The following is a 16,100-nucleotide window of genomic DNA, read 5'->3' as shown; positions in this document are numbered from 1 at the left end:
GAAGCAGATTCACCACCTTAAGACTTTGCTTCTCCTTCAAGACTTCTTTGTTTAATTTCAAGGCAATATTTCCAACCTTGAAAATCACTTGTCCGCAGCACCAAAGTCTTTCTTTCCATGTAAAGATAGGCTTCCACGGCCATTATCACAGTAAATAAAATTCTTCTGGGTTTGAGGCCGCATTGTCAACTATAAAATTCTGAAGTTTTGGCAACTACTGCAAGACACATTCCTCAGAGTGTTTTGCTAACTGCTGAATGAGCACTAGTTTGGTTACTTATTTACTATGGAGGAGTGCTGTCATTGGATACAAGGTTGAAGAGGAAGGGTATTAGGTGCTCTTTTATTGGTCTTTGTATTGTGTGTTGTCATTGGCGGAAATAGAAAAGATTCAACTGTCAAGTTTCATGGTGTCGGAGTTTACGAAATTGGGTGTGAATGTGGACCGGCATATGTAGGTGAGACTGGGCATCCAATAAGCACAAGGTTATCTCAACACGAGAGGTATATTCATCTCAAACAATCCAACAAATCAGCGGTGGTAGAACACCAGGAACAGTGCAGGACGTAGATCAAATTTCGAGGGGCCCGCGTACTGGCAAAACAGCCGTTAGTTTGAGGAGGAAGATTAGAGAGGCTACAAAAATAGCCAAGCGACTTGACAACATGAGTAGAGAGGACGGGCACCATCTAAAGTATCTTGGCTACCAGCAGTGACAGCTTTGCGGAAGGACAACTCTTGCAAAGCAAGAGGCACATAGTAGGCCACAGTGGCAGAGGGTTCACGGATTGCTGATGAACCCTAGTCGATACTAGGCGAATAGTAAACAACAATACGCTGCAGTTGCTGCTCAGTTTCTATTCACCCATTTCCAACAATGGCGAGCAATAAAGGAAACTCCAATGGAAAACTCTTATTCCTGCCAATGACAACACGCAATGCTAAGACCAAAAAAAGAACACCTAATATCCTTCCTTCTCACCCTCATATACAATGACAGCACTCCTCCGTAGTGTATAAGTAAAAAAAATAGTTCTCATTCAGCAGTTAGCAGTACACCCTGAGGAAGGCATCTTCCAATAATCACTGAAACGTCAGAATTTTATAAATGACAATGCAGCCCAAACCCAGAAGAATTTTTTTTGTCTTTCTTTCCATATTAAAGGAAGTGAAATGCTGCACCTCGGACTTCCATAATTGGGCTGGAAAGTGGTAAACATCCACTCGGCTTTATTAAAAACTCCACTTGGCGTTGTTAAAAGCCACCCATAAGGACATTCGTAAAGTTCACTGTTTTTTTACTAGTTTCATCCTTTTTTTCCCCTCCTACATCCCTTTCAAAAGCACTTACAGAACTTCCATGTTTATTCTCTTCTTTCATCCATCACCCGATTGCTCATTCAGGTACACCACACACACTTACACACACACACATGCTAAACTCACTTTTGTATCAATATTCTGCACACGATTAAAAATTTTTAGCTTATCACTCACAAGAAATGATTTACACACAGAGATACACAATGTCTGTTCAAAGAATTCCAGAACTTTGCCCGCAAAATTTTTCTACGTTTACCTTTTACTTACTGTGCACAGTCTCCTTTGAAGTACTCTCCTCCACAACTAATACACCACTCAGAATGCTGTTTCCACTTCTTGAAGCAGTCTTCATACGCCTCTTGCTGGATTGTGTGAAGCATCATCTGCAAATTTTCTGTTATTTGGTCTATTGTTGCAAATCTTCACCCTTTCAATGGGGTTTTCAACTTTGGAAAGAAAAAATGTCCACAGAGGCCAGGTCTAAGAGGATGGAGAATGACGCAGCAGCGATTTCATTCTTTGTGCATTAGTCAGGCACCAACAGGAATGAATGGGCAGATGTGTTGTGATGCAAGGGCCACAAATTGTCTTGCCACATTTCGGGCCATTTCCTTCTCACAGTTTCTAGCAGGCGTTGCAACATGTCCCATAAGTACTACTGATTAACAGTTTGCCCCTGTGGCACAAATTCATGATGAACTAATACTTCCAAGTCAAAGAAAACTATCAGCATGGCTTTGACATTTAACCTGACCTGAGCTTGTTTTGGTTTTGGAGGACCTTTCCTGACCCATTGTGACGAACATTGGCGTCAACATCATAACTACAGACACACATCTCATCAGTTATGATCTCTTAAGGAACATCATGTTCTCATTTGCACGATGCAAAAGATCTTCACAGATTCTGAAGCAAAGGTCTTTCTAGTCTAGACTCATGAGCCATGGGACAAACTTGGCAGCAACATGATGCATTACAAGATGCTGTGTCAGGGTTTCACGAGACGATCCAATTGACTTCTGCAATTTCTCTGACAGCCGTTCTTCCATTGGCACACACAATTTCGTTGACGTTCCTGACATGAGCATCATCATAAACGTCTAAGGGCATCCTGAACAAGTGTTATCCTTAACTTCCATCGGGTCATTTTTAAACCATGTGAACCTCTCTTAACACAGAGTATGACTTAAGCATTCATCACCGTAGGCTTCCTGATCCAATTTGTGTGTGTCTGTAAAGGTTTTCTTGAGTTTAGCACAAAATTTAATGCAGACACATTGCTCCTCTAACTCTGCCACCTCGAAATTCACAAATTGTGCGACACAATGTTGTACTCAATACAACACTGAATAATAACAGACATACAACAATGAAACTTCAAGCAGTTACACATTAAACATAGGCATGTGCAAGGATGCCAACCACATTTCGTACCAACACACCATTGGTGCAAAATTGTAAATGTTCCAGAACTTTCTGAACAGACCTCATATATACACTCTTAATGAATAGTTCAACATGTGCATTATGGTCACACTCATTTCAATTATTGTCAACCATTGCTACACAATAATTTTGTTGTCTACATCACAATGACAACCACGAGATGTGTTTTCCAGTTATCTCCAGCGACAGTCTTGGTATGATGACAAACCCAAGGTTTAATTTAGTGACACCTCTCCCCATCAGTTATTGTCTTCAGATCCTGACAGCTGAAGGTGTAAATGTTGCAACAGATATGCTACACGACAATTGTAGGAGAGAGAGAGAGAGAGAGAGAGAGAGAGAGAGAGAGAGAGAGAGAGAGAGAGAGAGAGTGTGTGTGTGTGTGTGTGTGTGTGTGTGTGTGTGTGTGTGTGTGTGTCTTCAAAATGTCAACGACTTGAGAAGTCTACTGTTCTACTGTGTTCATTTATTGTCCTTGCCTCCTGTCAATGAAGTTCTCAGTCAAATGTATACTTTTTGTAATGCTAAAATCATGTTCCTTTGAATTATTCTCTAAGTTTTCATCTTATTACAGCTCTCACATTATATTCACATAAAAAAACTGGATTGCAACTTTTATGTCACTTGATGTAAACTACCATTAGCACAGCATCACCCACTGTGCAACAACAGTTCATTAACACATGTGAAATCCAAATGTACATCTGCTTACCCACTGCAAAGTACTGAAGTGCATGGCAGAAGGTACTTGTCGCTGAACCACATATTACTGTTCCTTCCCATTTCATTTTTGTACAGAGAAGGGAAGAATGACTGTTTAAACATGCCTCTGTGCAAATTCTAATTAGTCTACACTTGTCTTTGTGGTCCCTGTGGAAGCAACACATGGGGAACTGAAGTATACTTCAAGAGCCTTCACAAAATTGCTTAATGCAGCCATGTAAATGCTAAGGTTGTGTACATTTACAAGCCTATTAGTCTACATGACTTCATATGCACCGATGATAGCTATGTATACTGTAGCTGAATTTGAACAATGCTCTCCCGTGGGTCAGCCAAACCTGACTATTACTGCAGCTGTTCTTCATATATGTTCAGCATCCCCTGTCAGCCCTGCTTGTTTGGGCCCTACACACTTGGCAAATGTCCTAAGTTGGAACACACAAGTCACTTGTGACCAGTCCTGTTGCTGCAGTTGAGAGGGATCACTTTTGAGGTGATACAGGGTATTTTGATCAAGTTTACATCCAAGTCTCTGGCAATCAGTGACTTCTATGTGAGGCATATACAGGGCGGTCCATTGATTGTGACCGGCCAAATATCTCACGAAATAACTACACACAATGAGAAACTACAAAGAACGAAACTTGTCTACCTTGAAGGGGGAAACCAGACGGCGCTATGGTTGGCCCGCTAGATGGCGCTGCCTTAGGTCAAACGGATATCAACTGCGTTTATTATTACATGCTCGTGTAGTACGTAAAGAAATATGAATGTTTTAGTTGGACCACTTCTTTCCCTCTGTGATAGATAGCACTGTAATAGACACAAACCTATGCCTCACAATTTTAGACGAAAAGTTGGTAACGGGTAGGTTATTAAATTAAAATACAGAACGTAGGTACGTTTGAACATTTTATTTTGGTTGTTCCAATGTGATATGTGCACTTCTGTGAACTTATTTCTGAGAATGCATGCTGTTACAGCGTGATTACCTGTAAATACCATATTAATGCATTAATGCTCAAAATAATGTCCATCAACCTTAATGCATTTGACAAAATATGTAACAACATCCCTCTCAAACAGCAAGTAGGTTGCCTTCTGTAATGTTCACACATGCATTGACAATGCCCTGATGCATGTTGTCAGTGGATCATGATATCAAATGTCCTTAAACTTTCCCCGCAGAAAGAAACCCGGGGACGTCAGATCCGGTGATTGCATGGGGGCAATGATGCTTCGAAGACCAATCCACCTGTCATGAAATATGATATTCAACACTGCTTCAACCGCACACAAGCTACGTGCCGGACATCCTCGTGTTGGAAGTACATTGCCATTCTGTCATGCAGTGAAACATCTTGTAGTAATATCGGTAGAACATTACGTAGGAAACGATTTAGATTGCCATCAATAAAATGGTGGCCAATTATCCTTCCTCCCATAATGCCGCACCACACATTAACCTGACAAGGTCGCTGATGTTCCACTTGTCGCAGCCATCGTGGATTTTCTGTTGCCCAATAGTGCATATTATACCGCTTTACGTTACCGATGTTGGTGAATGACGCTTTGTCACAAAATAGAATGCGTGCAAAAAATCTGTCATCATCCTATAATTTCTCTCGTGCCCAGTGGAAGAACTGTACACGGTGTTCAAAGTCATTGCCCTGCAATTCCTGGTGCATAGGAATACGGTACGGGTGCAATCGATGTTGATGTAGCATCCTCAACACCGACGTTTTTGAGAGTCCCGATTGTCGTACATTTTGTCTGCTTCTGATGTGCGGATTAGCCGTGACAACAGCTAAAACACCTACTTGGACATCATTTGTTGCAGGTAGTGGTTGATGTTTCACATGTGGTTGAACACTTCCTCTTCCTGTTCCCTTAAATAACTTAACTATCTGGTGAACGGTCTGGACACTTTGATGATGTCCAGGATATCGAGCAGCATACATAGCACACGCCCATTGGTCATTCTGATAACAATAGCCATACATCAACATGATATTGACCTTTTCCACAATTGGTAAACGGTCCATTTTAACACGGGTAATGTATCACAAATCAAATACCGCCTGCACTGGCAGAATGTTACGTGATACCACATACTTACATGTTTGTGACTATTACAGCGCCGTCTATCACAAAGCGAAAAAAGTGGTCCAACTAAAACATTCATATATCTTTACGTACTACACGAAAATGTAATTAAAAATAAATTAGGGTTCCTATTTTTAAAAAATGCAGTTGATAACCGTATGACCTATGGCAGTGCTATTTAGCGGGCCAACCATAGCGCCATCTGGTTTCCCCCTTCAAGCTAGACAAGTTTCATTCTTTGTAGTTTTTTCGTTTGATGCTTTTTTCGTGAGATATTTGGCCCGGTCACTATCAATGGACCACCCTGTATTAATAATATTCTGTCTTCAGTCATAATATTTTTGTTTATTAATTACTATCCAATGTATTTCAGAGCTACAACACTACTTTCATGGATGTGATCCCCATTACTTTTATACAAGCCTCTAAAATGGACAGTAAGTAGAATATAAAATGTTGGGACTGAAGACAGAGTATTATTATTTAATATTCCCCCAACCTAGGAATAAAACATTTACATTAAGTGTTTCTTTCGGCAGTATTAGGAATTTAACCTCCTGAAGGTAAGCACTGGCTAGACATTATGCCAATTCCTAATTTTAACTTGTTATACACAGAATGACCAACACCACCATACAAAAGACACTATACGTTGTTCCTAAAATAATTTGTCATGAAATACTCCTGATTTTAAAATTTAATACTAGATGTAGCCCCCCATAACACTTGTAAGCAAGCAACAAACCTATTATTAAATGAATAAAAGTGAGTAAGTTACATCCAGGTACATACAAGGGATGGACTAAACTGACCTCCAGATGTCAGTGATTTCTGCAAATACTTCTCAGCAATAGTGTTTCTACATTCCGATTTATCACAATTTAAAATCATAATTAATGAATTCACAGTTTGTATTCCTCTGCACTCTATCAAAGCTATTTCTGTGATAATCACAGTAGAAAAAATTTATACTTGTCCACAGGAAAAAACATCACCTCAACAAAACAGTCAGTAGTAAGTAGATTTTATATTTGTTCTTCCTTTGGCTTTAATTTTGTATTAATGGACCAGGTTTACAATCATTAATAACATGATGTTGAGGCTCATAACAAATTGACACACAGTACTGTAAAAGTTCACATTTAGAATACAGACTACAATTTTTTTTTTCGCCCACAGGTATATGAACCAAATTTTTAACCACATGATACAGCAATAATTCAAAATAGCACTGACAGTAGAAATGTAGAAGTTGCGACAGCATCTAAAGACAGTCGTCATCATCAAAAGGAAAGTTAGAAACTAAGTTTGAGAGAGGTCGTTTATTACCAAGTGTCAAACCTCCCTACTCAATAACTGCCATAACCATAAATATTGGAAGTTGTACACTGAATTACTGTACTAGTATTTAGTAACGTCAAAAAAGTTTAATAATCTTCGTAATTTTCCATATGCAGTACCCAGTTCAATTACCAGCTACTCATCATACCCATTCATATCTAAGGCAGATAATTGTGAAGATTGAAGATAATTCTTGAACTCTCAACTTAAAAGAGCCATAACTGGTTAAATACAGAGTGCAAAATGAATACTGGAACAGTGCTGTCATTTAAGCCAATATGTAATATGAAAGGGGTGATAAAGTGAAAAATGTTAGAGCAACTGAATAACAGAAATTCCATTCTCCCCTTGTTCTAGGTATAGTTATTTTCTGCTAAATAGTTATCGATAAAGACTTTATAGAGCGTCCTACTGGATCATCTCTGTCCTCTGCCCCCCCCTCCCTCCCTCAAATCTGGGTTGTAGACTTGGCCAGTGTTTCTATGTTTCGATACAGTGTATCAATACGTGGAACTGTTTCAGTGTTTCGGAACGGCTGTGGTTCACTGTTTCGAAACAGTGCTGTTTCATTCCGCCCCTGTCTCGGATAACCGGACCCGATTCAATCTTGAGCCAGACACAGAAACTGTATTGTTGTTTCAAAATAAGGCTGTTTCAGTCCACCTGTGCTTAAAATGGACTAATTGTATCGAAACAGTGATGTTTCATTCCGCTCTGTGTGGGAAGAGATTCAGGCTCGGCACAGGTACTGAAACACAACATACCACTTCATGAAACACTTTCAAAAGTGTCTAAATCTTTTGGCAAGCAACAGCATGAAGCTTAAGATATCCGAAAATAAAGCTTCGCTTCTAGCCAACAGTCCTATTCTGAAATGGTGTAATATCTGCCTTATAAACACTAACCAAACAATAAAACAACACATATTATTCACATTCAAAATAATAAATATGTGAAAATCATTCAGTTAAATTACACTTTTTTATAACGTACGCTTCTCTGTTCATGTACAGTAATCATATTAAGAAACACAAGTAAGCCTACAACATTTTGAATACATAAAGGCGTAGAGTGACAGTTATTAGACACATACATAAATTTTATGTAGGTATAATTCCAAGCAATCTGTTTGACATATCACTGATAGTGTAATGGTGGACGGGAAGGGCTGGGAAGCACGGTGAATTTATAGTAACCGTTCAAAACACCTTGCAAGCCAAAATTTTTTACTGTTATATTTTGTTATTTATTCGAATTATTTGTGAGTGTATAGTCACTGTGCCTATTATCGAAAATGATTCCCTTTGTGTGCATGGAAATTAGCAGGATGGGTATATTACCCATACTAACGGAATGTGGGAATCCCAGCAGCATATCCGTTGTTTCTGCAGTTTGCTCCCATCTCCAGTTCTGTTCGTGGTGGTTCTTCTATCTTCAGCTAAGGCTGTCCTCAACCAACTGAAAAGTCTGACACGAAAGCAGCACATTTGCTGCAGGAAATGCGAAACTGCCAAGACGCCTAAGTGATAGTTTCATACTTTTTGCGATATGATTAGTGCTCTCGCACCTCATTTGTGTTTATATGGACATACTTATACAGTAGACAATCAAGACGATAAAGTGTGTAGGTTTATTAGATTACAAAACACAAACTGTTTCACTGTTTCGAAACAGCGTATTGAAACGTTACATGTTTCAGTTTGCCCATCTCTTCTGGGTTATGATGCCAGACTAACCTGTAGCGTAGCCCATGATCCAGCTAGGATGGAAGCTTGTGCGTTTTAAGGTTGATGATGTACAAGTGAAAACAGAGGAAAGTACTAATCTTCCAGTTAATAGATGACACTGGTGATAAATGCTGTACTTGACAATACACACAAAAGTTTAGACTATGTGTGTATTGTAGCATTTAAAAATGCTATCTGTCTTGTGAATACATTGTTGTTAAGCATTTGGTAAAAGTTACATAGTGGACCACTGATTGCATTTTTAGCAGTTTATGTACAATACATGCATATAATATCAAAATACTCAGAGCCTTGTCCATTACCTAGTATACATATATTTTCTGTAATTATCTTGCAGTTTTAGTTTTTACAGTGAAAGGCATGTTAAGTGGGTTTAACTGTGGCATAAATGCAAACATCAGGCTATACTACAGGGTCTATCTATTAGCACAACCTTTATTTGGCATTCACATTCATTGGCTTCAATAACTCTCAACCGATTTATCAACTTTACCTCGACCACAGGCTTTGACGGGAAGGCAGGTAGAGATGGTGTCCAATATCACACTCCAGCCACACATATCAGTCCTCCGTCTAGGTAGAGCAAAACTATAAAATTTTTCTCACACCATATTAGCTTCTTGGTTCATTTATTTGACCATAGGTAAGTCGGTTATATGTCCATAGCGTAAGGCAAAAGGTTGTCAGAAAGAAGTATGAATTTCAGTGAATTGATGGCACATGGCAATGAATTTTAAATGTTACCTTCTCAGTTGCTATTTGCAACTTTTACTTGTGACTTGTCAATGATATCACAGCCATCATGACAATGTTCACAGGAAGAAATAAAAAAATTGGCAAACAGATGGCACACAGCATGAATGTTAAATGCTGCTTGTGGCATCTAGTTGTGACTGAAATTACAGTCAGATTCTGTAAAGTTATTGTGATATCTGTGACTTCTCAGTCATTGCGATACCAGATTTCTTGCCCATCCTTACTATTTACGCGAGGGGAAATGCAAGGGAGGGAAATTTATGGAACTATGCTACCTCAGAATATGTAATGCTGAAGACACAGTCTGAAATTTATTAAATGTAGAAGGTATGTTCACAAAGTACGTGAACTAGATTTTTATATTTTTTAGGAAAAGCATATTCGAAAGAATTACAGGATGTAATTGATACACTTGTTGAACTTTTACACACAATCACCATCTTTATCAGCCTCTTTATGCTATTCTCAGAGAACTCACCCGTGAGCTCCTTCCCCCCCTTTCAGAACCTCTTGCTGCACCCACTCGTCAGTTCAAAACTTACTGTCACCGATCTGTGCCATCAGGGAGGTGCAAAGATGTTAATCTGAAGGCATCAAGTCAGGGGAATAAGTGTGGTGGTTCAAAACATCGCAATCAAATGAGTTCAAGAGCACTCTGTGGCTAAGGCTGTAAGAGGATGGCTGTTGTCGTGCAACAAACACATCAGCATCCCCCTATTTTGTTTTGAATGCTCCTCCTGTGTTCTTTTAGGGCCTCACAATATTACTGTGCATTGATCGTCTCCCCCTAAGGTAGAAATTCACCCAAATTGTGGTTTTGAATTTTTTGACAGTCACAGAATTGGTATGATGCCGCTCTCACAATAGAACCCAAAAAATCCAGGATTACAGAAGTGTTCGATTCCACCCATCTGATTTCACCCATGACGTCACCAATATGGCGGAAATGACCATTCTCAACATCTCCAATATGGCACCTATGACGTAATTACATAAATGACAAACAAACACGAAAATACATTCAAAACCAACAAACACATGTCTCTCCAAAAATATAATCAAAGTAATGGAACCAGTGCAGGAAATTGGGGGTCTTTGAGTGGGGACAAACTAAGTATAAACACACAGGCGTACACCATGATCCCACCACACAAAACGAAAACATAAAAACACAATTTCCGCTACACTTACAATATCGACAGGAACTGGTCACTTCCCTCCACCTACATAGCTCAACCGCGATTGTCGATCCCACAAATTAAGAAACTAACTACTCCAAAAATTATAATCACACCACAGCTATCGATACCAAAAACCACCGCCTAAACCAACAAAAATTGTTATCAGGTACTTCCCTTGACCTATATAGGTTAACAGCAGCACACAATACCAAAAAAACACAGCTACAATGTCACACTGGAATCTGACACTTCTCTTGACACACACACACACACACACACACACACCAACAGAGGACACCACCAACCGCAACAAGATGAGATCTGCAAACACAACACACTCATAAACTAAACTTCACACCATCGTGACATCACACAACACAACACCCTTATGTCACGGGTCAAAGCTGACAGGTGGAATCGGATGCCTCAGTTGACTCAAAAATCCTCGTCTTCCAGTTCAAGTTTCTCCAGAAACTTGCAGGTAGTACTGATCAAATTTTTTTTGTGGTGACCTGTCAGCTGTTTTGAGACCCATCTTGTACACAGTTTAAGTATCCCAACAATTCTATGAGTGCCTCAAAGTTCTGGGGAACTGAAAATATCAGAGAAATTTCTTTCACTATCAATAAACAGTCTTCAAGAACATTTTCTTCTATTCATCAGCCAACATGGGATGTCACTAGGCTACTCCTCTCTTCGTACGAAGATTTGTTCTGCCTCCACTAAACTTCCTACATTGCTTAAAGACATTCTTTCTGTTCATAATACGTTCATTTGATTTGCAAATGCATTTCAGTGGCTATTATTCTTTCAGCAAGTATGAAGCAGATCACAGCACTTGGTTCTGACTTGGCGGGAATTCAATGACATCTTTCTTGCAACTAGAAGACTACATCAGTTTACATACTACTGTGTTCCTGCAAAGCTCATTCATCAGGGAAGCCCCTATACCAGTACAAAAAAATAAAAACAGTCACAGTACACATATTTTTTGAACATGCCTCTTAATTACACAGATTTACAGAAATTGTGATTCCTATGTATGAAGCAAATACTTTTTTTCCTCTTGCAAAAACGTTTCCTTCAACTGCACATATCAAACCTTCATACTTAAATGGGACTTTTAAAGTGGGAATTGCTTGTGATGATAAAACTTCTACCTACATTATCTGTAAGTATATTTAGAGACTTTAGTTACATGATATGTCGAGAGGACATATCCTGAAAAAGTTGTACCTGGGGGACCTACAAGAGTTGCACTTGCACGCAGTAAAGAGACGTTGGCAAAGTGTCATGCCAAATTGGATGCAACCAATATCTATACTTTGTACATCAAGAACTGCTTGCATTGTTTGTGTAGTATTTATTTCATTTTCTGCATTTGCAGTTTTCCTTGGGATCTAAATAACAATAAATGAAAGAATGAATGAATAATAAGCTATTCTTTATTTAAATGAAAGTTATGATGACAGACTGAACTTTAGTTTGGTGCCTAGTTGGATACACTGCACTACCTATAGTTATGTTTGCAGCCCCACCGAAAACCTCAATTTTTCCATAATGGTCTAGCATTTTTAACTTTGTACAAGGTCTGAAGACATTATTACTAATCTCCTTACACACACACACAAAAAAAAACACATTGCTAAAGAAATCTAAATACTTTGATAATTAAAACACACAATTGTCATAGTAATCAAAGTGAGTATTTGATGCTGGTGAATAGTTACATGGTTAATAGCATTACTGGCCAAAGAAAGATGGTTGAATTGTAGGCTAATCCTTATCACTTCTACATGAAACTTTTACAACTAGCCTTGTGAAAAAACTGCCTTCCACTCAAGTGTGATTCACAGATAGATTTCTGAACAATTTCAAAGATGTGCTCATTTTGATCCAACTACATACTAAAATTTAATTTGCTTAATACAACAATGTTCATCAACAGCTCTCTGTAGGCCACTATCGAATATTAAGAGGGTTTCACTCCTGTCAAAAATACAATGATCAACAGGTAAAGCACCTTATATGACTTAGAGCTAAAGTGGCAACTACAGAATAGTTCATCAAGTTATTTAATCATCTAAAAATCAAACCACTCTCAAATTACAGGCATTCATTGAGAGAAGTATCACACAGGCAACTTCAGCTTGTCTAGATTATTAATTGTCAGGTCAAAAATAGCAGAAACCATACTAAAAAAAAAAAAAACTATATATTACATACAACTTCAATTCCATGCTAGCAATTCAATACACCTACTTAGAGATAGAAGCCAAGTTTAAAAGAAAATACCAATGCAACGATGTAAGTAATTACTACATCCTGCAAAATGAAAAAAGCTACATATGATAGCATCTAATTCTATGTCTAGCAAGAAATTTATAAAATACTTACATTCATCATAGAAACCATATATCCTGTTAATACTGGCACATTCGTGATTGCCACGCAGAAGGAAAAAATTTTCTGGATATTTTATTTTGTATGCAAGCAGAAGACATATAGTCTCTAAACTCTGTTTGCCACGATCTACATAATCACCCAGAAATAAGTAGTTTGCCTCTGGTGGGAAACCGCCATACTCAAAAAGCCGCAGGAGATCTGTATACTGCCCGTGGATGTCACCTGAAGCATAAACGGAAAGGAGCTGAACTTTCTGAACTTCCCGGTTTGGGAGTATCAAATCTGATGCATAAATACGTTATTAGGTATTGTCAATAAAATCTACTAGCCCTGAATCCTAAAATACAGAAGAGCATAAATATCGATGGTTTCACTTAATTCCAACACAAGCAAAGGTCTGGCACAAAAAGTTTCCCTTGTTCGCATCTGTATGGAAACTTTTTCTTTTTTAGTATAGTTTTATTTTAACAGATTTTTAATTTCAAAAACTACGACGCACTGTGCACCGCATATAATTTCAACGACTGATCCAATCACGATAGATCGTAAATTACCACAAATTTTGAGGGGAGCCTCTAGCTCCAACAAAATTGGCTGCTGAAGGAAGATTTCTCTTGATTTCAAGCACAGTCCGCGAACTTCTGCTTCGGACATCTGCACGGACTTTCCTGGACGACATCCTCTTACTGCAAAACAAAACGTACATTGAGTTAAAACAGTGGAATACTGCTTACAGGCATCTGTAAAGGGTTCCCGCACCCGCTATTAAGCAAAACTACTTTGCCTGCGATAAAATTCTAAAGATTTTGACATTTGACAGATACGCCCATTTCACCCAAACAGTACAATTTCCGGCAAATGCATAACTCGGAGACAACATCTATTACACAGGATCTACATCCGATGGAAGATTTGCATGTAGTAATAAACGTTACCTTCAAGAAGCCTTTGTATAAGGCTGTCTACGTTTAAATCGATGTCAGCCATTTTGGTACTGCTCGCTGCAGCTCCAAGTGCACGTAAAAGATTCGTATCAAAGTTCTTCAAAAGATATGTCTCAAGGTAACTGGCTAGCGTAGTTTGATAGAAAGGCACTTGCCGTTGGGGGCAGCTCGGCTCGAAATGAGACCAACCAATAGCATTACTATGTAGGTAGAGCCAATAGGATTGCTTCGTTTCAGATGAACCTGGCGTGGACATTTGTATCTTTGGTGTTTTACATCACATCTAGTATAAAGGCGACTTCGCGGCTGTACATTCACAGTCGACTTGATGAGTTCCATTGTTGAGAATTCTGTGTTTTGCTCAGGTTTCGCTTTTGCAAGTTAAGAGTTCGATAAGGTATATGTTCCGATTAAAAACATCCAAGTACTACAGCTGTAGTACTGAGCAAACATGTAGTTTTCTCGAAAAACAGTGAACCTGGGAAGAAGCATTAAGAAGAAGGCCGATAACGAATGTAGCGAGCGAAGTGATGCCAGTGCTAAATGTTTGTTTAAGAGATTAGATTACATGATAAGTGTAAGGTTTTCGATGAAATTATTCGCATGTAAGACACTCGTATTTACGTCCAAATGCTTTTATTTCCATTATGTGCCATATTGTATACACCCCTTCAGAAAGCGACTTGTGTATATCATTGTACAAACTCATTGAAAGATTAATAAATATTATTTATAAAAGAGAAACAGAGGCCGATCTCTAGTAATATTGAAGACATTCAAAGAACTGCAGTACCAGTGGTGACAAGTATGCTGCCTGACGAGTCTCATGAAAATACTGAAAAACATGGGGCAGGCGGTTGAAAAAGAACTCCAACTATCCCCCAAGAGCCTTCGTACAGAATTGCAAGAAGCAGGAGTCAGAATACTTTAGGAATCTGCAAAAAGACTGTAGTCCTCTGTGTATCACTCCAGTAGGGATGATGAAAACATCAGATTAATTACAATGCACACAGAGATGTTCCAGTGGGCATTCTCCCTGTGCTCCATACGGGAAGAAACCTACATGGTACAATAGGAAGCACCCCCTGTCATACAGATATAGATGCAGATTTTCATACGTTCACGAAGGGAAGTAATTCTACTGCGACGGAACTATATCCCACGAAACTATATCTTTTGTAACTGAAATTTATTTATTCGTGCTTCGAAAGAGGAAGATCGCTACACTTCTTTCGTTGTCAATAAGGGTGTGTTTCATGAATATAGAACCCACTTACAACACACTATAAACTACCTATTGCATCATCAAAATGTATTGCAGTGAATCTTGACACTGGATGTTTTTTTGTAGGATATTTCACAAGCTCACCTATGTTATGTAATTCAAATTTTTTGCATCTCCACTAATACTCTGTGGAGCAGTGTCAGACATTTGCAGGTCATTTGAGAGAAATACATTAAAACTTGCATTTGGGGTGGAACTGGTGAAGAAGACCAAAAATAAGAGATAATCGTGCTATGCAGGGGAGTTCTTACAACGATAAGTATACGTTTAGACATGGAGAGAGCAAAAAGTGTAAGTAAATCTAACATGAGTTCCCTCATCACTGATATAGTTTATGATTTCCGTAGCTGTATTATTTAGAGATACAGGACGAAGAGGGGACCAGAAACCATTACAGTGATTTTTTTGTGAATGATGGTAGTAGTATCTTCATACCGCAAATCAGATGTTGTCAGAAAGAGATACTCAGGTAACAATTCTATTGGGGAAACAGCTAATCACAAAAAGCCCTGCCTCTGCAAGAAACAAGACACTCAGCTCGTCATTATTAATTCCAGTATACACTGAATGAGAAATAAAATCTGCACACGAAAACTGTTGTATCAAAATAATTACTTATTTGAAAATAATCTCTACAGAGCAGCCAGTTAAAAGTTTTCAGCTGCACTGATACTTGCAACATAACCACAGTTACCATTGCAGTTATTTGTGATACCACTATATCTACCTATCTATATCCCCCTCCCTCCCTCTCTCTCTCTCTCTTTCTCTCTCACACAGTGTGTACAGCCGGTTACATGGGAGATGTGTGACAAGTCTCCTGTAACTTGTCAGAGACGC

At 38.7% G+C, this 16,100-nt stretch overlaps 1 protein-coding gene across 1 annotated transcript in view; it reads right to left on the bottom strand.

Moving 5' to 3' along the window:
- The window catches only part of LOC126292261 (serine/threonine-protein phosphatase PP1-beta catalytic subunit), an 83,766-nt gene extending 69,525 nt beyond the window's left edge, over positions 1 to 14,241 (bottom strand). The window contains exons 1-3 of the mRNA XM_049986161.1: positions 13,967 to 14,241; positions 13,586 to 13,717; positions 13,023 to 13,253 (exon numbers count right to left, since the gene is read on the bottom strand). Coding sequence (XP_049842118.1) covers positions 13,023 to 13,253; positions 13,586 to 13,717; positions 13,967 to 14,231 — 628 coding nt within the window. The 5' untranslated portion in view covers positions 14,232 to 14,241. The remainder of the gene's footprint in view (positions 1 to 13,022; positions 13,254 to 13,585; positions 13,718 to 13,966) is intronic.
- Positions 14,242 to 16,100: the final 1,859 nt, after the last annotated feature.

The sequence above is a fragment of the Schistocerca gregaria genome, chromosome 9, assembly GCF_023897955.1.
Source record: "Schistocerca gregaria isolate iqSchGreg1 chromosome 9, iqSchGreg1.2, whole genome shotgun sequence".
Taxonomy (NCBI): domain Eukaryota; kingdom Metazoa; phylum Arthropoda; class Insecta; order Orthoptera; family Acrididae; genus Schistocerca; species Schistocerca gregaria.
The sequence above is the reverse complement of the archived record's forward strand: the minus strand, read 5'-3'. Positions and strand labels throughout refer to the sequence as shown.